The sequence below is a fragment of the Helicoverpa armigera genome, chromosome 6, assembly GCF_030705265.1.
Source record: "Helicoverpa armigera isolate CAAS_96S chromosome 6, ASM3070526v1, whole genome shotgun sequence".
Lineage (NCBI taxonomy): Eukaryota > Metazoa > Arthropoda > Insecta > Lepidoptera > Noctuidae > Helicoverpa > Helicoverpa armigera.
This window is the reverse complement of record NC_087125.1, coordinates 7267713-7295197: the sequence shown is the minus strand read 5'-3', so window position 1 is coordinate 7295197 and position 27485 is coordinate 7267713. Positions and strand designations below refer to the sequence as shown.

At 36.0% G+C, this 27485-nt stretch overlaps 1 protein-coding gene across 3 annotated transcripts in view; it reads left to right on the top strand.

Annotated features, from left to right (window-relative positions):
* Positions 1-25751, top strand: part of LOC110380368 (trissin receptor) — an 86546-nt gene extending 60795 nt beyond the window's left edge. For 2 of the 3 annotated variants that reach the window (XM_049852357.2, XM_049852356.2), the window contains exons 4-7: positions 805-964; positions 2079-2276; positions 21093-21245; positions 23399-25750. In XM_049852357.2, coding sequence (XP_049708314.1) covers positions 805-964; positions 2079-2276; positions 21093-21245; positions 23399-23896 — 1009 coding nt within the window. In that variant the 3' untranslated portion in view covers positions 23897-25750. Of the gene's footprint in view, positions 1-804; positions 965-2078; positions 2277-21092; positions 21246-23398 lie in introns of all 3 variants that reach the window. The other variant, XM_021340326.3, reaches the window with a different exon arrangement.
* Positions 25752-27485: the final 1734 nt, after the last annotated feature.

Genomic DNA, 27485 nt, shown 5'->3' with positions numbered 1-27485 from the left:
ATTTCCCAGTTAAGGGTTGATTAATGTACCTGTTTGACGTCAGTAGGTCGAGATTGTTAAACCATTATGACCAAAAAACATTTGTTCATATTTAAGGCTGAGTAACATTAGCAATAATCAATCATACCGATTTGACACTTGACTAAATCAATTTGAAAAAGCTTTTAGTATTCGCGACTCAATAATAATTTAACCAAGTGAGTAAAAGCACAAAAAGGGTGAAAACCAGGGCTCTAAAGCCTTAAAATTTTGCTAAATACGTAATTATTTTTTATTTAATTTGTTCTGACAATTTTATAAGGCCGGTACTATAGAGCTTAAGTTGGCTTTTGTACGTACAGTAGTCCACTGGGAGGCCTATTGGCCTAATATAACTCGCCGTCCACACCGAGACCACTTTGTAACACTGAAACCACGTTAAGCCGGTTGTACATTCATTTGGACCTTTGACAGTCTAATCGTGGTATCCGCCGTTGCTTCTTGTAGTAGCTAAATATATTTAGGTAGGTATACACATATAGTTACTTCCATTGACAGCTACAGATACGGTAGGTCCCTAGGGTGCGAACATGACGGGAGGCCGGAATTAGTACACAGTATTTGGCCTATGATGTATTTAATTTATTAGAAGAAATAATATATCAGACCTAGACATATTATGACCAAAAGAGGACAGAAAGACACAGACATTTATTGCTAGAAAACGAACGGTCAATATGTACTGTACAATTTGCCGTTATTGATGTTAGACTAAGCTCGATATATCTTACGTTGCAATATCTGAACATTTGTTTCTATTTTCAGCTGGGTGTTCGGGGACTTCTTGTGCAAGATGTACCAGTTTGTGCACTCACTAAGCTACACGGCGTCGATATTCATACTCGTAGTGATTTGTACGGAGAGATACTTCGCTATTATACACCCCATCACTTGCAAGCAAATCCTCACTTCCACGCGACTTAGGGTAAGATTCCGCGTGTCACACACGGACGGCGAAGGAGACACGAGGGAACTATTTTATTTGAATTGACTTCCCTTATTCCCTCAGATGGGAGGAATGTTTTTCGCAGAAAACCAAATAAATTTCGTATAACATTCAGGTCGACAAATATCGTTTACTTTGTGTCTCAGTTCGCCGCACGTAGTGCTTTTAATAAAATATTTACTAACAATTAGATATTATTAGTTTATATTGGTGATAAAAAAAAATTGTTGTAGGGCAAATACTTACTCTTCTTTTAGTGTGTTTTCAGGAGACTGTTAAAACAAGTGGGTTCAAAATAGAATTTATTGCTGAGCTTTATTTACTTATATTTAAAGACTCCGTTTATTTAGAAGGCAATTGACATAAAACTTTTAAAGGGGAGATAAGCAAGTTATTTAAATACTGTTATGTAACTGTTCTAGCAAACAGTCGAGTTGACTAGATATCAGAGCTTGAAAGAATTTAAATTCGAGTATTGTAGCTAAATGGCAAATGCTAGCATTTTTGTGACCAGTGCAGCATGAAGCAACTAGTGCGAGTACAATCTGGACTTCACAGTGGCATCACTGTAGTATGAATGTTGTACTTAATAAGTTTTGCGTAATATACTAGTCTCGCTCCAAGCCTGAAAGCGGTCTGAAAATATGTAGATTTCAGTCCGGTAGCTCTAGATTAAATTATTTTGTTTAATAACTAAATTATAAGCCAGCTTAATTTCCCGTTCCTAATATAAAATTGAAATTAGTTAATATTAGATACAGTTTTCCTTGTAACGGCCCAATTTTCCTGCCTACTTAAACACAAATAATATGTAGGTAGTTGAAGATTATTGTTATTGTTGTTAGACTTCTTAGTAACTTGTAGGCTTAACACAAGTTTTTGTGTAATAGTTTTGGTAGTGGCATAGTTTCGTTTGCGTTAGTTTATTGGCTTATCTGAATTTGTATGTAAGTGCTTATCGTACCTACTTCAAGAAGAGTTTTTATTAGCTCCACGAGTGTAGGTCAAAAGTGTAATAACTTACCATTATTATTGTACCTAGTACTGACCTATATTTTTGTGTCAGGTATTTTACCTTACGTTTTATGTACAGTTGGTGATACTGGGCGTGTGGATCACGAGTGCAGCCTACAGTGCGCCGAAGTTCATATGGGTGGAAACCATAACGAATGACCTCGGCGACGGCCACATGGAAACGATATGCATCTCCCACAGAAGAAAGTACAACTCCGAGCTCTTCGACATGGTGAACTTCGGCCTTCTCTACGTCACACCACTGTGCGTCATGACGGTAAGTAAGCTATATTAAGTATTCTAGGGCTCTCCGAAACAGCTGCGAATAAACAATGGAATGTTGTAATGAATTATCTGTTATTGGTATCAATGTTTTACAGTAAGACACTTGTGATTTAATATCACAGCTGTGTGTTATATGTCTTTGTTTTAGTACACATAATACACTAGGAATATTAATGACGCATACGATTTTATAAACCGTTAATACTGCAGCTGTGCGAGAGAGCCTTCACAGTACCGTGCAAATGTTCAAGCGCGCGATAAACCGTGTTTGGGTGCCACTTCAAATTAAAAATGCCAGTCGAAAGTACGAAGGTTTTAAAAAATACGCGATGTCATGGCCATTAATTTATAGCACGAATACCTACAAGTTTTCATGGAATTGATCGATAATATTGGTACTGAGTTGCTCAAAGTTTTGTTTAGAATATGTTCAATGAAGTACCGCCTAACTTGACAAGTTTATGCGCACAGGTGTCTTTGCCTTAATTTAATACACTTCGGCTAACTTTACTCAAGTGACCCAGAATATATCGGTCATGCTGACCTTAATGAGAAATTCTATAGCTTTCACATGTACATTTAACAGGACATCATCGAAGCACAAAATGTCTCAATTTCTCGTTACGTTCATTTCATGTTCTGTCATTCTTTTTTCCATTGCTGACGTCACTGGCAGGGTGACAATCGACGGACGCAATTTGCGACAGATATTGGATGCTAGACAGCTGGACAAAGAGCTTACCAAGCACAAGTCCCAATACAGCGCTGCACTCAACATCCCATTTTATGAAAAGTAGCTAAATATGCTGATGTTACACTGGGCAGCAGTATCGAGACAAGTTACATAAATCTTAATATCTTTTGTGTTTTACATTTCAGCTTTGAGAAGCTATCAAAATCTGATAAAATGTACTTTTTCATAGGTCACTGAAAATATTGAAGATCTAAGCGATTTCGAGTACGTAGTTTGGTATTAAGATGCTTCGTCATGATTCTGATGAAAAATAAATGTTAAGTACATCCAAAATTGCCTCAATCTTAAATTCCTAAAAGCAGTTTAGAGTTTTGATATTTTATGGATTACTTAAAACATTAAAGTGAGGTGAGCAAAACAAGCTACTTCGTACGTGGCTTCAGAAATGTCTAGATAAAATGCAGGAAACCGACCGACCGCACAAAAACCACAAATGTATCTGCGATTTTTCAAATACTTTGAACAGCACTTTTCTTATGAAGATATTTTTATCGTTGAGACAATCTTAATGACTTTTTGATTCTATTTATAGCAAAAAGTTGTAATAGAGCTACTACTTACTATATTTTCAACTTGTTGTGGATTCTTTATTAATTTTACGACTAAAGATGACTGCCAATTTACAAGCAGTCTGGAATGAACTTTAGATAATAGCCTTCCGTTCTTTGAGCAAAAATAATTAAAATACGTGAACATAAACTTTCAACAAAAGGATGTATAGCGGTCTCGCCGTTTAATCGGGACTTCGTTTGTATTAAAACTCAAACGTCAGCTGGTTGAATATTTTAATACAGAAAACGGGATGTCCGCACGCCAGAATTTTAATGATCGTGTGGGCTGTTTGTATACGGCAAGCATTTCCGACTAACACGCTGAAGGTGCTCAAAACATTGCGTCAGCGCCTATCAGAACACGTGTTAGCGTCTTAGAAAATGAAGAATGTATATTCTCAGAAAAACATACTATTAAATAATATATCCAAATCGTTACTGCGTATCCAGCGATAAACATTATTTCTTAAATTCAACGTTACAAGGCATTTGTGGGAAGTAATTTATTATTACTTATCCATAAAGGAACATAAAATTCGTGTATGGCACAAACGACAAAAATAACATTGAACGGTTATGTAGCATACGTTATAGAAGGTTTACCTAAACAAGTTTTGTACCGGGGCGTAGTAAAAATATATCGTCCTTAGTCCTAATGGCTGGCTTAAAAATTTACAGCTTCAGGCCTTGATATACCTCTAAATCGACCTTAATCTAAATCTAGATCGATCTAAATCGATTTTTAAAAGACAGCCTACATCTGTTCCTACGGAAAATATTTTACTGCAATAGTCTGCCGGCCAATAAAAGAAAAATAAGGCTACACCATCGTCGCGTCGAAGATAAGGTTATATCGAAATATGATAAACGATGAATCGATATTCAACGAGAAGATAAGTAGTTCCGACACGGAGCTAGCATTTCTTTTTAATATAAGTAAAATGAGCATGTTGAAACTCGAGACATATTATGCTGATTACGAAGGGTCGCAAAGAAACTACGTAACGTTTTGCATATCTTTGAACCACAAACAGTTTGGACATAGTTTAGGAAAAGGGTATTTTTTGCTATTCAAACAATCAGGTACCAGTGTTGTATAAAGCTACTGTTTAGTGTAATATTAAACATACAAGACATTTCTAAACATACCTGTTGACGTAGCAATACACATCATACTTCGATCGTTAACTTGTTTTATGACCTCCGCAACGCTGGACGGAATTCGTTTTACGATGATATTATGCTTCATTAAGAAAGTAATTCATCAATGCCCCTTGCTTGCCTTCTTATTTAATACTAGCTTCTGCCCGCGACTTCGTACGCGGATCCAGTCCCTTATGCCAACGACCACGGGGTCAGCAAAATCAAAGATCTGAATCGTCTGATATTGAATTTTAAGGGCCCGTTGACTTGAAAACAACGGAATACGCATATTGCATAACCATTAGAAACGTTCCATATATTTAATTTTTCTACTTCAACGGCAAAAGCACAGCAGACTAAACAAAACGCTGAGAACTGAAGCGTAATAGGCGTGACCATAGGGATAAAAGTAGTGATTCTAATTAGTCCGCATTTAAGTTGTGTGTAACAAAAATATTGCACGTATTATTACGTAAAAAAAAATTAAATATAACTAAGATGACTAATTCGTGGTGACTTAGTGGAAGTCGTGGTGGTTTAGTGGGTAGAGAACCAATCTCTCAAGTATGAGCGTGTGACTTTGATTCCAGGTCTGGCAAGTACCTGCCAATGCTACTTTTCTAAGTTCGTATGTACTTTCTATGTATATTTTGGATACCAATGACCGTTATTTGGAGGGGATGTTAAACTGTAGGTTCCGGCTGTCATTAAACATTCTTGGCAGTCGTTATGGGTAGTCAGAAGCCAGTAAGACTTACCAAGTGGTGTTGGATTGAGCGGGTAACCGGGTTGTGGAGGTCAGATAGGCAGTCGCTCCTTGTATAACACTGGTACTCAGTTGCATCGTGACTGGAAGTCGACCCCAACATAATTGGGACAAAGGCTCTTGACAATAATAGTGAGATATAAGCACCGCAGGACATCTGAGGCTGATGACGGGGAGTAGCGACCCCGCGGGGTTATATATACCGAGTGCTCCAGGGAGAGTATACTGTCTCCCACCTCCGACCGGCCGGAGTGAACCATGACGGGGGTTTGCCGTCCAGAGTGGAGTCGCTAGAGCATGGTTAGTAGCCCTTCTCGGAGGGCAGGTGCGTCCTGGTAAGTGGCGACTGGGCCGGTGATGCTGGACCCACAGGGAGCGCGTGATCTGCGTTTTAAGTCCGCCGAGGTATCCTCGCCCTTCAGCCGCTCTGACTACGACTTAATTTTTTGATTCACCATACCTATTTTGTAACATTCATTTATATACATTTCAAGTGTAGTAGGGCTCTTCAAGTTCCACATCAGGTGTTCCAGATCTTCGATTTTTATACGTCAATAGAATGTGCTTATCAAATTGAACAAATTTTGCTAAAACGTCATACCTTTATATGCTATTGTCTACCTGGGCTCCTGGAGTTCCACATCAGGTGTTTTAGATCTTCAATTTTTATAAGTCATTAGAGAGTGCTTATCAGATTGAACAACTTTTGCTAAGACGTCATACCTTTATATGCTATAGTCTAGCTGGGCTCCTGGAGTTCCACATCAGGTGTTTTAGATCTTCAATTTTTGTAATTCAATAGAAAGTGCTTATCAGATTGAACAACTTTTGCTCAAACGTCATACCTTTATATGGTACAGAGTAGCTGAGCTCTTGGGGTTTCACATCAGGTGTTCCAGATCTTCAAATTTATTATCTCAGCAGAAAATGCTCATCCCATGAAACAATTTTTGCCATGGCACCAATTTTGTATCTCTTATAGTTTTGTTGGTCTGTTGGAGTTCTGCATCAGGTCTTCAAGTTTCGAAGATAAATTATAGCCTATATGTTGACCAGGTTTAATACCGATACAACAAAGAAAGAATCATTGAAATCCGTTCAGTAGTTCCGAAGATTAGCGTGTACAAACAAACAGACATACAGACATACAGACAAACAGACAGAATTTTTTTTTTGGATTTGTGCTCCATTACTGTTTCTAAGCCCCACCCAATTATTACTTTTTTAATATATTCAATGTACAGACACACTTTTTTTACAGATTTATTATATGTATAGATAGATTAAGCAAAAGAAGACCTTCGTAAGTATATTTTTGCATTTTCGAACCATGTTTGCATTGTTTGAGGCTCACCAATACGTATGGAATGACATACCTATAGAATTTAAACATTACTAACGGACTTTGAAGCTCCTCCGCTGGAAAGTGAATCTAACCTTTCAGGGAAACCGGTACCAGGTGTTGCATAATACATTTGCCCCTTCATTCGTAAGTTGACCTATTCTCGACTAGACCAGTAGATACGTATTGGAAAAATTAAAAATAAACGTATTTCTTTATTCATCCGTGCTTTCGCAATACAAACTGCCGATGGTGGCATTTGTTCTTCGGCTATCTCTGCCCGCGCTGCTATTCATCTTTTGTTTGAAATAATGACTTGAGCAAGCGAGCATATTGCTGTTTGATATCAAACAGAAACCTTACTCAGTTATCTCCTGTTCAATGTATATTGAATGTTGATTTTATTATCTACGTTACTGAAGAACGAAATATAGGTACGATGCGCTTAATTTGCGCAGTCAATCCCAACTTATAATACGATGTGTTCATTCACCCAATAGATGAAAGGTATTGAGAAAACTTTGGAAAGAAGTTCCTTAACAAGGCAGGAGTTGACTGATAAAAATCATCAAAGAAGTAAAGCCTTTTTATATGATTTTTTCTCTCAGTTTTTCTATTGTTGTATGTACGTGGGTGTGCGTATTAATAATGAGATTAAATTATTAATAAGACCAGCACTGTATGCGACTGATTGTAATCACGGAGGAACTTTGTTTCTGACGTGGATCTCCCGATCGCACACGTTTTTGTGGCAGAAGACTCTCGCCGCAACCCTCTTTTAGCGGCCATTGTATTTACACAATCAATTGAATGAGCCCCGGGTCCCCACGAGTCTTCAACCTATGCGCAAATGGAACCTCTTTCATTTGCACAGTTCTTCTGTGTGCAAGTGGTTTTTGCAGGCATTTCACCAAACATTTCCAGATATTTCCAAAAGTTCAATACTTTGTTTTCGAAATGTTTCATCATTTCGTAACAAAATTCGCGTAATTCCCATTTAGCCCGTAAAAACTTTTGCTTTTGATGATTGCTGAACAACAAATTGTTGAACGTAATTTTGAATCCATGTTTATTCCTTTGTATGATTTATTTCATTAACATCACAACAAAGCTATGCCACTGAGAATGGAACCCTTAGGCACCACAGGCACGCTGTCAAAGTACCGAATTAATTTATCATCAAGTTTTTGTATTACCAATGTAAATGGGATGAAGAAAAAATAAAAAACCATGCATTTTTCTATTCATATATCTCGCACATAGAATGGGTCCTTCGTGAGTTTGAGTCTACAACTTCACTCTAGGTAAACATATTTTAGTGTCCAGCTAGTGTAAGTGGCCAAAGCTTTTAGGCTGTAACAATAATTCTCGAACCTAGCTTGTAAATGGCAGGTTTGCTACATAACATGTTAAATCCACAGGTTATTCATCGCCAATAATTTGCTATCGGTAACTAAATAAAAGCAGAAAAAGTGTATCTAACCTTTGGCACAGATTTCTAAATAAGTAGTTTCTGTGTAACCTTTGGCTTTATTGTTTGTGTATTTGATCACTATGATCAGGAAGAAAAAGTTGCCTTCCGAGCATAGGTCAAACGTAAGTAAATACCAGTTTTGCTGGTACAAAAATAGAGCTACCTAAAGGATTATTAGTTACCACCTGTAAGTTAAGTTTTTTTTACTATAGGGCAAGGCCGGGACTTATTACTGACTGTGAGAAATTTACCATTTATTTGTTTAATTTAATTTATCATTGTATTGGTCCTTATTTAATTTCCGGGTTTTTGATATTTCCCATGAATAAATTGCCAATCTGCCCGTTCTTCTGGAACATCTTTTTATTTTTATTTATTTTACATAGAAAGGCTCTTAACCGGTCTTTAACTAGGTAAGAAAACAGCAAGAATGTAATAGAAAACTACGCCTTATGACGAACTATGACTTATGACGAAGATAGATGTTACACGGAAAATGGGGATGATTGGATTAAAGTTCTGATGTTTTGAAGCACTGGATGTAATAACGATCAAGTACATTTTTTCTTTAAGCAGTAAAAGAAATGTAGGTTAATAGGTTAGTAAACAGCAAAATATTGTTACATAAACGTTACACAAAATGCGAAGCAATAATACATTAGAAAATACACCAAAGCCTCTAAGCATAAATTGATTTGTTGGCATATCGAACGTTAACGCTATGTGGGATCCGCCCTTACCGACATGTTCAGAATAAGGTTAAATGTAAAAAAGCTGTTATACCTTGTATCAAATGCCGAGTGTGTTTTTATTTTTTTCCACAAAATGTATGTTACAATAATAAATATCATGCGATTTTTTCATTTTGGGGGTCAAGTTTAATTCAATTCCAACGAAGCCTACATTAAACGTTAAGCCTAGTATGCAAAAGTATTTAAATCAAAAAGTTGTTTGTTTCAGCGTTTCAACCACGAATCGAAACAATTATTGATGCGGGGTAATGTGTTTTATTTCATTGTTTGCTGTGTTGCAATAGTCGTGTTTTGCAAATGTTGGATAATTCGTTACCTCCATATGATTAGACCTTATATTATTCGTTCTTGAAAATTAACATACTCTTAATGTTAATTTTATCTTATTAGCATTCAAATATACAACCTGAATGTCACAACAGCCCACAGTGTAGACCTTTAGGCCACAACCTCCTACGCAGTTAGGTACTAAGTAAACAAAGCCAGTCTTTTTTCATGACTTACAATTTGTACAAATTAACTCAAATAACTTGGCTTTGTAATTATCTTTTTGAACCAAACAATTAAAAATATAACAGCCTGTGGTTCTTAATGAATTACGTAAAAGCTGGACAATTAAATGATATTTTATTAAATTCAGAATATCCAAAGCCCCAGGGGTTAGTACATAAGATCTTAATGAAGGCCCTCAATCTTAATTCAAGGCTAAAATCCAGTAGGTATGGCACGGACCGGCCTTCTAATTTCATTCTATTATAACGGTTGAAGAGGGATATTGGTGTCTCCATACTGTGAAAATATTTCGATTATGAATGTACCTGCAGATAATTGGTTTGACACCGCTGGGTACCCGTCCTATGTGTTAACATCGATCGAATTTTAAATTAAATTTCCCAAGTAAGAGCCTATTGTTTACGTGTGTGTAGGTACATGCAAAGCTAACATAGTAATAGAGGTTATAATAGCAATTTGATTTGTTGATTTTATTTTGTTTCTTTTTGTGAATTTATTAGAGATAGGTACGTTGTCAAATGTATGACATGACAATAAGTAGGTACATCAAACTTTCATTACAATAAGACGATGACAGTTACTGTACTCGTATTACTTGTACGAATAAGTATTCTCGTACTACTTAATAACAATCTGATAAAGACGATGCGATATTCAATGATTATGGTTTTGTATTTATTTCTTTAGCACCTACACTTACCGACCAATGCTTCATGTATTGGTTAGAGCGGTAATTTCATTATGCTCTTAAATTGATAACGTAACGGAATTTCGCAACAGAATCGATGGCTGAAATGCAAAAACGATGGTAAACAATTTTTTAGGCCGACAAGCAAACATGTTGACAGCGGCACACTGAAAATCAATTCCATTTCCCGGTTTTTCCACTTACGTTTTGGATTTTTGTTATTTATTTATTTGAAATAGGTAACATGTAAGCCCCTGACAACTTTAGAATCAACTTTTTGTTATAGAATAATGTTTTTTTTAATGAATTCCGATAGCAATATGTTTTAATTCCGTTGGGAAAAATAAAGTGTAAGTTTTAATATGTAGTGTACCTATATTATTTTATTTTAACAATGCAGACGTAAGACAAACAATTATTTATAATTTATTTTCTAAATTGATTGCCTAGAATCTATTAAAAGGTCATAATTTAAAAGGCTTTTGTGTAATTTTAATATATTTTTTTAAAATGAACCCATAATTTAATTTAATTGTTAAGTTCAAATGTAATAAATATAAAAAAGACATCTTTTCTAAAAGATTTTTTGCTACATGGTCTATCTAATCATAGTAACTACCTAAACATAATTTGGCCTGACAGAAATCCGTATAATCTCATTATTATCCCAGTCGTTACGAAAATAACGAGATTATCACATTTAAATATAATAGATAAATCTCCTCTTTTGGTAAAGTAAAATATCATCCGACCTTATTGGAGTCCAATTTGTACCGAGGTTTATTCGCGTGCGATATATAATTTAATAACACGGTGGCAGATACGGTAGGTACCTGTACAAAATGTTCTTAGAAATTCGAGCTCTTTAATGGATTGTCAATGTAAGATCTTCTCGTGTTATTACAGGCGTGTCTCAAGGTTACCAAATTGTAAAACAAATTCAAACAATAAAGGATGATTGGTAAAGTCTGAAATCAATATACAGGTAAAGTACCTAAATAAAACCTCAAATATAAATGAGATTTTTTTGATTAACGTGAAATTAAACTCCCTTCTTCTAGCTAGCCTAAGTATACTTTATCCGTAGTAAAATAGATTGTAAACATAGTAATAGAATAGATAAGATAATAGAAATAGATCGGTATTTTATAATTAGTTTTGTGTATTATGAAAGTTTTGGTATTCCATCTAATCCCAACCAGGGACTATTTACCAAAAGCAATTATGATAGTACCTAAGTTTTCTTGTTAGAGGTAGATAGATATTTGTCTATGGAAAAGATTCTTTTATCGATCACATTGGCTAATTTGACACATTTAAGTAGGTAATTGTCTTTTCGTACGCACATATTTATGAGAAAACTGATTAAGATATTAACATCTGAAACCTAAAAACTAATAAGAAGAAAATTACTTATGTGCGAGACGTTTTCAAATTATTCGGGCAAAGGGTAACTTTACTACTATAAGAGAATTTGTCGATAAGTATTCTTGGATTTTAGTATATGGGGCAGATTGGAGGCAGAAAATGAGGCTAAATTACGATAAAGTTTTCGACGTGAATATTCTTCACGTAGGTACTTACTTCAAAGTTCAAATATGTGTGTGTTTACCGAGCCCATAAAGTCGGAGTAATCATCATCCTCGTCCTCCGAGCCTTTTCCTCAACTATGATGGGGTCGGCTTCCAGACTAACTGGATGTAGCTGAGTACCGGTGGTACCAAGGAACGACTGCCCCATCTGACCTCTTCAACCCAGTTACCCGGGCAACCCGATACAATTTGGTTAGTGATCGCGGGACGAGAAAGTTGATGTAAAATAGTTTTTGCTAGATCTTAATTCTATAACATTTTAAGGAGTTCCAAGTAGATTATTGAATTCAGTAATCACAACGTATTTACATAAGTAAGTTAATACGACAATTTGTAAAAGTATGTTGATACCTCTACTACGCCAAATTATCCCTTATGTGTTTGATAAAATGTTCGAGCTATTTAAAAGTCAGATCAACGGGGTTTCGTGTATTCCATAAATACTTTTATGGTCTAACCAATATCAATAAAAAATAAATGAGTTTGGACCGTATATTTTTATTGCATTGAGATAGGATCTTAATGATTTTCTATTGGACTGTGGGGTCGCCGTTTTCATATAAATAAACGAATTTAATGTTGATTTGCTGAGTGTACCTAAGTACTTACTTTTTTAATATTGATTGCATTACTTTATAAACAATATTTACCTGTGGTAAAGGGACTTCCTCCCTTATTACAAAACATGCCCATAACATTCCTAAATTACAGAATTTTGTAGCCGCTTGCCTAATTACATCTGTGTATCTGGCTTTTCCTAATGTATTCATAACTTTGAATTTATCACAAAATTATACTTAACAAACATTTAATTAGATACGTACAGGTTTCAGTGATTTAGGTAAACGCTAATTAATTTTAAAAGTTTTTAATTAATAACTAATTACCACGAGTTTTGACGAACCTAAACTCAGTTGTCAGCCGACTGAAACTGAAACTCGTCAGATGTTTTTGCGGTCAAATTTTCGTTAAAACAATTGGGTACTTATAACCCATTAGAACAATTTTAAACATATCAAACAAAATACGTGTACGGAAATTCTTAGTAATGGAATTAGAAATTCATTATAAAATTATAAAAGTAAAATTGTAATTCAATATAATTAATTATAAAAGTACTGCGTTGAAGGGAAACGAAGCCTAGCCAAAGAGGCGAAAATGTTTGGAAAAGTTTTGATTGAAATGGAACTAGTTCTAAAAAGGTAGAGAAACTTGCTCTTTAAAATTGGTTTTCCTTATAAGATTGGTATTTTCGACTTATCTATATCAGGTTAGCAGGAAAATATCAAAGCTTCTAGCAATCTGCATCCAAAATCTATCTAAAAATAACCTGTAACCACTTAAGAACTGTAATAGGAAATAAACGATCAATTTATTAAACATTCAACAGTCATTACGGTAATATGACTTTAACTGTTTCGTTTATCCAAAATGAAAGTTTGACGACTTACGTTATCGGGCAATCACCCAGTTACCTACTGTTATTTCACAGACCTAGGTCTCACTAATCTAAAGGCTAATGTAACGGTAAGAGCACCTTTTATAAATACGTGGTTTGACTTTGAAACCGCGTCTGGTTGGTGACTGAAGAATAGTGTGAGGTGGCAAGTATCAAGGTTTAATACTAAGTAATATCTGACGTTACACGAAACGTGTGCTCTTTCATTTATTTGACAAGTTGAGATGGTGAGCCGCGCCTAATGTTCCTCATTACGCTTAATAGGTATCAGGCGTATTGTGATACCTATACCTTATTAGGCTCCGAGTTAGAACGCTGAAGGGTAACGAATGTATCAATCTTTTTGTGGGCGTGTTGTAGAACACTCATAAACAAAAATATAAAAACTTTGAAACTATTCCAATATGCTTTTTAATTTAAAAACGTCCAACTAGCATTGGCGCCGTTTGCGGTATTATCTATAGACTTTATGGGATTAAAATAGTATTATCGTATTGTAAATTGTGTTATTCAAACAGAAATTGCCATAACAAAATTTTGATAATCCCCTGTGTTGGTTTGAAATTGTTAGGAACAAGCTAACTTGGCCTAACTTGTACTAATTACCTTTGACCGCCGCGTTCATTAAGAACGAACAAGTTCGGATTACTTTAAAGTTGTTTTAAGTCGAAAAAGTTTTTAATTTCAAAGATGAGTAAAGTGGCCCAAATTAAACCTAATTTAAAAACAATCCATTTTTGACATAAAATAATCGATGGCTGTATAAAGGTAACTTAGGCGATCAATTTGTTCCTCCCATTTTGACGATTAATTAATCAAAAACAAACGCTTTTTCTGAGAAGGTCAATTTCGTCTTTTTCAATTAAATAAACTTCTCAACAATATAGAAGTAAACAACGTCTGCTTGCTAAACTGTTACCATTTATTTAAAACGAAATTATAATTAAAACCTATTTGATTCTGAACAAATCTAATATGAAACTAGAATAGAATGAAAAGAGAACCCAGGGCTTTGTTTGGAAATTATTTGCGGGCACACATACATAGAAACATTTCGTCACGTAACATGTATGTGTATTATTGTGTCTTTCACCGAGAAAAGTACCTATATTTGGGGTTAATATGAAATAAAAGACCTAATATAGGTTTGTTTAGTCTTACGTAAGCGTTATGTCCAGCTTTATTGGAATATTTGTTTTCAATTGCTTCGCTAATGAAGGCGCAATTGTTAACGAAGATTCCTAATATTCAATATGTCGGTTGATTAGCTCACTACAGATATAATTTTGACGATAGCCCCATACAAGCAATGTGTATTCCTATCTCTAGTAAGCGAATAAAAAGATGGATAGGATATTGGGACGACCGTAAGTAGACTATGTACTTTGCTTAGGTAGTCATGCGTCGCATCGTGGGTGGTGCTACGGGAAAAAATATGTTCCCATATAGGTTAATGGTTTAATCACGATAATGCACCACAGCTACATTATATCAAGATGTTACATTAATAAAGCTTACTGTAACTTATAGGTATTTCAAGTTCAATGGCCTGCGGTGTTGGGCAAGTGGTCAGTAATATGAGACTCTGGATTCGGTATTCCTGTCTGCCAAATAAATAAGTATTTCGGATTAATAAAATAATGGATCAGTAGACAGATATGTTGATGGAAGTTAGTCTTTAAGATTTAGGATAACATGTTTAAGAGAATGAAAATTTCTTAATACTTTAGCGTAGGTACGTAAGTGAGAAATGACTCGTATTTCATTTTAATTTTATGTTTTATGGTGGTCGTTTCCAGGGGTTCTTACCCTTCAGATGCAGGTAACAAAGACGTAAAAAGGTAATGTACATCATTAGACTTTTTATTGTACCACTGCAAGGCTTAACCACTGGGCTACAACACGGTAATTTTTTTTCCTTGAGTTATTAGATTTTTTTATTTCTCAGAATTGAAGACGTTAGACATATTTTGATCAGAAATGGCATTTTTAATATCTCGCAAAAGACTTAATGTTTTGTTTTTCATAAGCTCCGCGTTAATTACATAAAATATTTAAATGAAAATAACCGAAATATTTCAAAGAAAATCATTTACCTGAAAGCCTTCATCACAGAGGGTGACCGTTTACTTATTTTGTACAGGATTTGTTAAATGATTTATTTTGTATACAAATTCTAGTAATTTCTAGGTAGGTATATAGTGTCAAACTTATAAGCCTCTGCTGTGTATGATATCAGGTATGTCCTAACCTTACGGCTATGGATTGTAAATGTCAGGCCTGTCGCGATCGATGAAATATATTACTAATAGCTCGCCTACTTAATAAATTGATAATTGTCTCTCTTTAAATACCACCCACGTTCGTTCTTTTCAGTCTAATAGTGAAATACCACACAAAACTTGTAACTTAATTAGGTACTTGTAATTTGTATAAATGTAGTATAAAAAAGGTTATATAGAATAATTGAATTACTCAAGTTACATCTTATAATGTGCTCTCAGTGACTCTAACCAGAGCTAGTTGATGTAAAATGTAATTTCATCCTCTTAACCAAAACCGTAGGCTTGTGGTTAACGCAAATGAATTAACAGGATCCGTATTCCTAGAAAATTTACGCCAACTCACGCTTGTCCGACTGTCTCGGGTACTTCTAGATAGGTTAGCCTCTCGTTAAATATTTACTTCTAACGAGGTAGCTAATAACCACAGCACTTGCGTACATCGCTTAAAAACTCAGACAGACCATTTTCACATATTATATTATTCATTCGACTTCATGAATTATTTAAGACCTAATACCACGTACAGACCATGCTCCCTAAATAATACTTAGCTTATCATTGAGTTACTACCTATATTCGGCTGCTGGGAAGACTAAAACAGGCAGTTAAGATCTTTACGACAAAAGTTCCAAACAATGCGTATTAACAACAAACAAACACACACAAATCGGATTTAATATGAGCTGTAATTGCCAGTTGCCGGAAATTGGCATTAGTACAAATAACACACGCCGTATATTCCCGTATACTCATTGGTACCTACTATGAAATGCTGTCCTTATGTATGTACGAGGCTCGTTCCCACAATCTTAACGGGTACTCAGGCCCTTTGCCATCGTAAATTACGGCATTTATGAAGTTTCCCTTATCATGCAGTATTAGGATTGTCAATGAACGGATTTGTCCCCGGGCCGTGCGACTATGCGTGATGGCAAATTCCATGACGTGAACCTTTTAGAGTGCCGAGTTTATAGACAGGACAGAGGCACTCCATGGCGCTATATACTTTCATCCCTTGATATTATTCCATGGTACACACCGTAATAATTTTTAATTGACTACTCATACAAACATACAAGAAGTTAACTATGCCTTGGTGGTCTAAATATTTAATTTGACTTGAAAATACATTAAGGTGGCCTTAAATTAAATATTCAGGGTTGTATCGTATGTAGGTACTCTAATAAACCTACGAGTATATTAACGAGCCAAATGAAAAACATCAGCGAGAGCTGTTTTAATAAGATATATTTGGTGAACCAGTTAAAATTTGAAACGACCTAGCTCATAAAACTAGGTCTTCAAACTAAGCAATCAAAACCCTTTTAATATTACTAAACCATTTACCCAACAGAGTAAAGCAAGCACCGTAATAAATAAAAATGGATGTCTAAAAAAATATCTTTGGTTTCGTTTAACCAAGAATCACGTACATGTGCAGTATCCGCAGTTTAAAAAAGTTCAGTACGAATCTCAAAGCGACTAAAAACCTTCTGCCATATTTCTCTGTATGGCATGAGTAAGAGACAGAGAAATTATGACGAATAGTGGCAGTAGCCATAAAATAAACTAAATGACGATTTTAATAAACATTATGCAGAAGCAGATAATTTGGGACAGATGGCAATTGTTTCTCAACTTTTTCTGCTGTAACCACTACATAAACGATGTAAATTAAAACATCTGACGTTTTTATTGCGAAGAAAAACTATGCCTCCGCCTTGTACCCAAGCTAATTTAAAACTCTCAACTTAGAACTTTCACGTCAACCACGAAATAAAACGTGAATTTTTAAAAGGGCTATGAATTTAAATTAAAGGATACCTTATCTACACATAAATTTAAATTCAGTAAGAATTTCAGATCTTATTGCAGATTCATTTGAGAAAAGGTGTTTAAGCTCTTTGGTGAAAAACGTGAGACTATTTAATGTTTGAATGCCAGACTTTATATTAGTTTTACATGTAAGAATATACCTACCTACATGACAAATGCTTGTTGATAAGATTTTATTATCATCTTTCGTCTTCAGTTTTTATTATGTCCTTGTGGGGCACAGACCTCTTCTCAAACGGTGAAGGAATGGAAAGAAAAATATTCATATTTTAAGGTTTTTGAATAATATTGCAACAGTTGTCTTTGAGGACTGCGCCCTCTTCAAATTATCATAGCATCAGTAATTGTACAAAGAGAAGAGAAGACAATAATCATCTTTTATTTTTACTGTTTTCTTCAGCCAGTCAAAAATAACAATGACATAATTAGATGCTGATTGAAGCTGGGACAGAAACAACATTACTTTGATCACTTATTCTCTTATGTGCCAAGTGAGAGGGCACACAGTGCATTATATATCAAAACAACAAGTTTGTTTTACATTTACTTTCAAGTAGAGCAACGCGTAGTTAAGTCTCAGAAAGGTTTCATAATTACTTTACTTAACTTGCGCGTTTTGTAACACACTCACTCTGTTAAGTTTAAGGAAGTTTTCTAAATAAGAAATGGAATTTCAAAATTGAAGAAACTATTTTGTAGCTAGGTATGGCCCGTAAGGTAATTATCATTAAGTTTTATGCTTTCATTTTCCAATATTCAATAAGCTCTTTATTATAAGTTACTTTAATACCAAACTAATGTACTCACCTTCAGCGTTAGTTAGTGAATCACTCACACACATCACATTACGTGTACGTTTATTAAGTTAAAAACCTCAGACCATTCCATATGAAATATATATACTTATAGGGTTTGACTTGGCTGACTCTTTAAAGCTTTTGTACCTACGTACCTACGTAAACATTATAAAATTGTGATGATATCAAGCAACAGGTAATATTGCTCAACTCTAGTAATGAACTAAATAGTGATATTTAGTACTTGGTACTCGAAGTTTAAAGAGAAAAAAGTGGTTAGTAACCGGCTACAGGTACTAAAACGAAGTGTTTATTCAATAATCCTGTTCATAACCTCGATAGCTTTCATTAAATATACCTTTTGTTATTGATTTAGGATCGTCTCAATCCACTGTCCAATCATTTCGCTGTGATTGCTTCGACTTAAATTTTACATCAATTTGAACTTACCTGTGTTTATTTTAATTTATTAATTAACCTCTTCAAGATAAAAAATCGAAATTCTTTTGTAAGACTTGATCGACTATGTTTCGTATATTGTAGATAACATGTTATTTTATTGGACCTTTTTGTTCCCGAATGGGACCATGGGAAACCAGTGTATTACAAAATGTATTTTTTTTTTGTAATCTTCTGGCTTCCTTATTTATATTTACACGTTTCTAATTATGTTTCACGCTCCGATCAGCACGCCCGAAAATGTGTTAAAAAACAAGCTTTTTCACCCTTTGTATTGAATCGATCGTAACAAACATATTTGAAAAAATATTTGATGTATTCCATTTATCACGTTATCATTTGAATATTATCCTGCTCTCGAAGTGAGGGCGTCATAACACGATCATTAGCAAGTAAGGGGATTTTTCCAAAGGGATTGAACGTAAGTGGCACCTACGTATTAATGGCATTATAGACGTACAATATGTAGGTATAATTATAGGTAATGTGTTTGTATTTGAAATGTATGTTACAGTGTAAGAGGTTTTTTTTGTTCAATCGGTAAATTGTTTTATTGATGCCGATTTACCGAACATTACTAATCTAGTCGTTTTTATGAACTTGTGATTTACAATATTGTATTACTTGATGCTGTTTTAAATACTTACTCCTTTTCCCCAACCTTTTACAAAAGGATACCCTTTGCCTTTATTGAATTAATACACCACACCGTTTTCATTCAAACGGAAATAGAGTGCAAAGTGCTTTAAGTGCGCAAGTACAGCAGAAATATGAAATTTAAAAAATAGAATTTTCGGCAACCAAAAAGGATGGGTGCAAAGAGTTCAAATTCAATTAAAGCCCAATAAAAACGTTATTCTCTTGTTTTCCTTCATTCTTCGTTGTATACATTATGGTGGTAAAAGTCTACTTATAGTTTGCCGTAGTCCATTTGAAATAGGCAAAATTGAAACATTGGATATTCACTTATAATACCACAAGAGCTTCAAAATTATCGGGTATTTTCCGATAGGTTCGTTGCAAACAAATGAAGGAGTCAAGTTTTTCAGGTTAAAAAATAACGAGCGCGAAGCGCGAGTGATTTTTCCTGAAAAACTTGACGACTTTATTTGTTTTCAGGGAACCTTGAGGGAAATGCCAGATAATTATGAAGCTCGTGTGGTATTCGGGAGATTATTTTTCCGTCCCAAATGTCGGCCACAACCTGTCAGTTTGACGTAGCAACGACCAGAGAAAATATTCAAAAAATTTTCAGTATAATACCATGTAGGTTGTACCACGTGACGTCGAATGGTGCAATTCTATTGGTCGATATTTGGGTCGGAAAAATAATCAAAAGTAATCCACCCACAGTATATCAATTCCCCTCTCCAGTAAAGAGAATATTAGAAACTAGCTGTTGCCCGCGACTTCGTCTGCGTGGGTAATATAGAATTTTCGTTTATTTAATCGTTCATTGCTCAACCGCCGTAGGTGATACCGTGATAATATATAGCCTATGTGTTGAACCGGCCCCCAGGTAATAGTCATGCAAAATTTGATTTAAATCCATGCAGTACTTTTTGAGTTTATCCGGGACAAACATACAGACAAACAGACATACAGACAAAAATTCTAAAAACTACATATTTGGGTTCAGAATCGATTATGGATCACCCCCCAAGTATTCTCTAAAAAAAATATTCAATGTACAGTTTTGACTTTCCTATCATTTTATTATATGTATAGATAGTGCAATACAATAACTAAGTTTATTAGAACGCTTGTTTAAGGGTTTAGGCGGCTAATTAAATAAAAAATCGCAACAAGACGTGCTAGATTGTTACAATTGCGACGAAAATACTCCAAAGAGCAGAGTCGGCTGTAAAATTTGCATAAACATGAATAATTTTGTATTCATAACACTAACTTCTTTTAAAGGGACCTCTTTTTATCGTTTAAATTTTTGCTTAGTTAACTTTGTGATTCATTTTAAACATTATGTCTTAAACGATGTTGTACCTCCGACAATTCCAAAATTATATTTATGTGAAGAAACTTTGTAATTTCAAAGAGGATGTCTGTAAATGGTTTATAAATAGTATACAATGAAACGGTCGTTATTGTTCACAAAACAATCACGGTACAAATAGCTTGGCCTTTTGTAAATTGTGTTAATAGATACATTTGTACATTATTAAGGTTCTTAGATTGTAAAGCTTCTCTATCTGTGTCTTATTAAATGAAGTACCTAGTTATTTACGTGTTGTGGAAATTTCGAGAACATTATTTTGCAAGATCAAAAATTAGGTCCTTGTTGACGTCGGTCCTACGATGTAGTTATAATCGTCTCATGACCTATTTATGAATGTTTTCTGTTTCTGCAGCGAAATTTTAAATGAGTCCTTTTATTCCCAGGTCCTGTATACTCGTATCGCAGTGGGTCTGTGGCAGAGTTCTCATGCGCTGCAGCATTTGGAGCGCGTCCAGTGCTGCGCCACTCAGTTCCAGAAGCCAGGTCCTGCGCCCTACGACGCGCAGCGAGCACTAGTCGGGAACAGTGAGGACAAGGTACAACTCTAACCCACATTAGTATTAAATTGATAATTGTTAAAAGTTAATTTCAAGCTATGTAAAACAATTCAATATTTTTATAAGAATGTGCTTTCTTTTCTTATTCTAATTTTTTCCGTCACTGTGACATGACATCAGAGCTGAGAGATGGCCAACAATTAACATAATTTTAAAGGTGCCCTTGTCCATTAACAACCTAAATTATCCGGACAACAATAAAATTATTCAGGTCTAGTCTATGCCATTTTACAGACCAGTACACTTGCAGACACTAAACAACTACAATCTGTAATTAATATTAATTAATAGTGTTTCTGTCTGTCATTACTCTCCCGACTGTGAAATTATTCATGTTTAAGTGTAAGCACTAATAAGAATGTACCAGCGTTCGTACATACAAATTAAATTCTACTGTTTAAGGTTACAACACAAAAGGTTTTATTAAATAAGAAACAAGTCGACCTGCCTTTTGTACCCTAATCCCTATTTAGCGAACTCATTAAAAGACCGCCAAAATGCTTTTGTTTTTTTAACACACAACTGCCCAATAATTCTGTGGCTTAATGTAACACAGCTTTCGAATTAACAAAACCTTGAATGCGGGCTTCCATGCCCTCTGCCTCTTTTGCATAAATTGATACAATCAATTCGTGTTTTACTTTGTACAGAATGGTTTCATTAAATCCATTGCTGTTGTCAAAAGACCAAATGAAAACATATGTAATTCTACCAACCAATCCAACCAATATAAAAGCCAGTTTCCACCCGTGTTTACTGGAGAAAATGCTTTTGATCTTAAACTCCTTTGTCAGTCGGATCTTAGGGATCAAGTTCCGGAATTATTTGGCAGGTATAAAGTTTGTGTGAGAGTTCCAAACAGCTGGGTCGTTTGAGCAACCGTCTGGCAGCGGATATGAACATGGATTGCGACGCTACTGCTTGAGGCAAACGTACGTTTAGCAAGTGAATGAGCTGCGATAAATGCTCTATCCTTGCCAGTGTTTTATCTCAGAGGAGCTCCTTTGAACATTCTACTGAAGAGACAAAAGATTTCGAATTCAGGTAGATTTGTACCTAATCTAAAATACCAATTCACTTTTAAAAGGTACTTAAAAATCTCAGTAGTTTTTAATATTCTCCACGCATCCACTAGACGCAATTCATCTTACTTTATGCTTATCAAAGCCTGGGACCCTGGAGATACATAATTTTTTAACCGTTTCACGAATAAAGTAGAGATTTTAGAGCGAACTTCCCGTGGCACGGTGCAAACTTCTTACTCAGCAAACATTTTCGCGTGTGTCAATGAAAAGACGCTACTTGAAGCGTCGCGTCTCAAACAGACTAGCTGTGATATACGAGTGTGTGGGCGCGGTTAGACGTTTCATAAATATTAAACTAAACACAACAGGGCGGCCACAACAACGTTTATTTGGGATACATGTTTATTTTCTTTTTGATTAAGGTTTGAACAGTTTGAGGATTTCCTTTCATTCTTTATAGCACAAATAGGAACTTTTACATCATGTTTTTATAGACTTTTCCCAAACATCTTTTCTAGAGAAACTTGGACCACGGAATGTTTGAATACCTATATAGGTATCAAATGAACACAATTATTTTGTTCAAGTTATTTTTGCTTCATACAATACAAACAATAAACATAATACCGCTGTGGTACAGATACCCGAAGACATAAAATATCACAAGTTGACTCGAGTATTACATACAAATAAAACAGTTCATATAGAGGTTGGAAATGGATTTTTTCCATTTCCTGATATTATTAGGAATATATATTCCATTTTCCTCAATCTGTTTTATCAGATAATTTTTTATCAGTGGAATTATTTCATTTCGTTTGTACATAACATCGTTCGCAGTACACGATAAATATTGAAAAGTAATTTGACAGCAGATGTTACAAGCATGAATATGATGAAGTCGTGAATTTAATCTCTTTGTGTGATGACATCCGTTATGTAACGCAGATAACCGTTGAAAGTATAAATGTTGTTTGTAAAGATTAATGTATTTTGTATTGATGATATGCACGCGTTAAACTTCCATCCCAAATAACCAATACACTGATATACCTATAATTAGGCACTAAGAAGTTTTTAAATATTTTTTTATTTTATTTTGTACAGAAAATGGTGACAATGAGCAGCCACACTGGAAAGACCAGCACGTCAAAAGCTACCCGCGGACACGAGACGCGCAACTGCCACCACCTGAGTCACTTATCGCGCAATGTGTTGCGCGCGCGCCGCGGCGTTGTGCGCATGCTCATTGTGGTCGTGCTCACATTCGCCATCTGCAACCTGCCCTTCCACGCGCGCAAGATGTGGCAGTACTGGTCCAGCGGCTATGAGGGCTCCAGCGACTTCAGCACGCTCCTCACACCGCTCACATTCCTCATCACGTACTTCAACTCTGGCATCAACCCACTCTTATACGCTTTCTTATCCAAAAACTTCAGGAAAGGTATGAAAGAGCTCATCTTCTGCAACTGCCATGGGAAGAGAAAAAGCGAAAACTTGATTTTGTTAAACCCGGTGGGGGGTGTGGGTTTGCGGCGGAGCTCCACCCGGTCCACCCGCGCCAACTGCAGCACGGTCACCATAGCACCCAACGGAGAGTCATGAGACATGCGTCGGCGGCGCTTCCTGTATAAGGTGGAAAACATTGATATTTCCTGATTAACGGAGAGCACCGACGAAGTAACGGACAGCAGTGGTTTCTATACGGTCTCTACCGTATCTAGGCGTGATTTATACGACTAAGAAACCTGCATTACGCTACCGCTTTCGTTCACCCAATAACAAACTTTAAAGACTCCTTAGTGAATTTTAATGATAAGGACCTGACGCTGAGTGTGTGCGTGTAAACTTGGTGATCTCGCGAGCTTAAGGTGTTAGAATACCTTTGTTATTTAATGAATAATTCAATTGATAGTGAGTGAGTTGAGACCAAAATAATGTAACATATCTTTCGGTTACCTTTTAGTTGATCCATGATAAAGATTTACGACTACTTGGTTTTAGATAGATAATGTTTTATATTAAAAAGCTAAGTGTATAAATATCTATATGACTGTATAAAGTGTACATATGGTGTAATAAATATTAAGGGGAATATTAGCATGTGATTACTGATTACATCGATACTGTTGGTAATATTATACATCTATTTCGAAAGCAAATCGATATTTATAGCAAATGGTTCCATTGAAAGACTCAAGATGAGATCACATTCAGAGCCGCGATATCGGCCTTCGAATTTGAATTGCAATATTTATGTTCAATACCGTAATACCGCTACCCTGCTATCATCGCAGTTACAGCGGCACCCGACGGTTTACACTACAACTACCTAGATTGAAATTCTAGGAAAGTGATAGTTGACAATATTATATAACAACAATTTCATACTAAGAAACGTTCGAATGAAAACTAACTTGCTGCGTGTAATTTATACTTACGTGATATCAAAAATAAGTAAACGTAAGAGTTTTGTTGTTTTTAAGTGAACTTGTAAATAGTGAACATATCTAAACATTTTGATACGTAATTTAGAAACTAAAACACTTAGGTAGATATTGTTATTCGTAATAGTTCCGCCTAACAGCCCAAATTCACCAAACGGTGGCCAAATAGGCATATATTTCTTTATTACGTAGGCAACACTGGTCAGGAACATGCGTTCAATGTTGCCAACACATGCTTAGTAAATGAAAAATTCAATATTCATATACATATTTTCCCATAATTATACCAAATACTAGTTATTTACACATTAAAATGTACATTGTTGTATAAATTAATAAAATAAGTCTCTATAACTTGTCGAGAAAATTATCGACATCCTGCAGTATGTCAGTCTCCTTATAGCGACAAGGAAAACTTTGGGTCACAGGAGCAAATTATGTTCTAACGATGTCACAAAGGTGATAATGAAAATTGATCTGGAAGATGCTGACAGAAAAAAGCTAGGAAAAATATGAAACTATATGTAGATATAAAACGGTAGTGAAAATATTACTGATTGATTGTTTCCAAAAATAGTTGTTTAAAACACCTGAGAACCTTTCTTGTCACTAAAGGATACTACGATCAAACTCATTTTCATGTTGTTCTCGCTGTTCTTACGTAATGATAAAATTCAAGAATGTAAATATTCGTAATATTTTATCATTTATTTATTTTCTAACATATGATTTACATTTTTAAATATTAAATATAAAAATAAAAAACATTTAAAAATATAAAAAATAGGTTGCCACCGATATCGGGCACAGGGTCCAAGGTACCGGTGGTTAGGGTCCCAGAGACAGAAACCTCCTCACAATACGTGCCGTATCAAGGAGTACTGCCTTCTGAATCAGTCCCTTGATCCAGCCGCCCAACGAGAGCCTCCTGAGGTGTTCGTCGAGGCTCTTGGCTATTAAACCATTGGCCGTAACGACAATCGGCACAACAACAGCCGTGTCGACACTCCACATGCTTTCTCAGCTTTCACAAGGTTCTCGTCATGCGGAACGGCGACATCGACTATCATCGCGCGGCGCGCTAATCGATCTATCACCACAATATCAGGCTTATTGGCTACAATAGTCCTGTCAGTGATGATAGATCGATCCCAGTACAACGTGATATGGTCTTTTTCGAGAACTGGGTCGGGCGCATACCTGTAGTACGGTACCTCAAGGTCTACAAGGTTGTATTGCAGAGCAAGCTGCTGGTGGATAATCTTGGCCACTTGGTTATGTCTGTGCAAATATTCACCATTAGCCAAACGAGAACAACCAGATATAATATGTCTGATAGACTCACCCGGATGGTGACATGCCCGACATATGTCAACCGTCCCGTCTTTCACGATATATCTCCGGTAGTTATTCGTAAGGATAACTTCGTCCATAATTGCACATACAAACCCTTCGGTTTCTCCAAACAAGTCACCGAAGCGTAGCCAAGATACGGACGCATTGAAGTCTACATCGGGGCCATGAAGAGCCCCGAAGAAGCGTCCGTGTAGCTGTTTGCTCTGCCATACTTCCTTGCGATCATGGGTAGTTAGTACCACAGGTCTGCGCCAGTTCTCATTTGCCAACGATAGCGGGTGAGTCCTTTGTCCACTGCTACCATATCACGATGCATACCCACGTCGCTTTTGAGAAGATATTCTCTAAGACTGCACACCTCGCGGTTGTGGAGCGTCTTTGCATTTAAAAAGCCTCGGCCTCCACATTTCCGTGGGATGTACAGTCTCATCACCGACGATCGTGGGTGATGCATTCGTTCTGCGGTCAGCAGTGTGCGGACTCTCCTATCCAAGGCATCCAATTCAGTTTGAGTCCATTTGAGTATGCCGAAGGAGTACATCAGGACTGGCATGACCCAACCATTATAGGCGCGAACCTTGTTGCCGCCTGATAAGGAACTTTTTAGGACCTTATTCAGGCGGCCAAAGAAACGCTCCCGCAATGACTGTTTCATGACAGCCACATTGATGCCTAACCCCTCCGCCATACCCAAGTATTTATATGTATCGTTTGCGGAGAGTGATCTCAGATTTATGGAATCTGAGAGTTGTACTCCCTCAGATTCCACAATTCCCCCTCGCTTTACATGCATGACTGCACATTTGTCCACACCGAACTCCATCCTGATGCAACTACTGAAATTTTCAGTGATCTTCAGTAGCTTCATCAGCTGCAGTTCTGTAGTGGCAAACAGTTTCAGATCATCCATATAAAGCAAATGGGATATAACCTGACCCCCTCTCCGCAAAGGATAGCCCAGCCCCGAACCCTCTAGCAATGTGCTCAAAGGGTTCAAGGCCAGGCAAAACCAAAGTGGACTCAAACTGTCACCCTGGAATATTCCCCGCTCGATCTTAATAGGATCGCCGGTCCCTTCAATTTGTCTACATCCTGGATAGTGAAGAACCGTTCTCCATTGCTCCATACATGACGCAAGAAAGGCGCGTAGAGTTGTATTTATTTTATACAACTCCAGTACCCTCCTAAGCCATGTATGGGGGACCGAGTCGTAGGCCTTCTTATAGTCTATCCAACATGTCGACAAATTCTTTCGGGATCGTCGAACCTGTTGGCTGATGACCATATCAGTGAGGAGTAGCTCCTTAGTAGCACGGGACCCCTTCTTACATCCATTTTGAGAAACTGACATAATTGAATATTTTTTATAATTTATAATATTTTCGTAATAT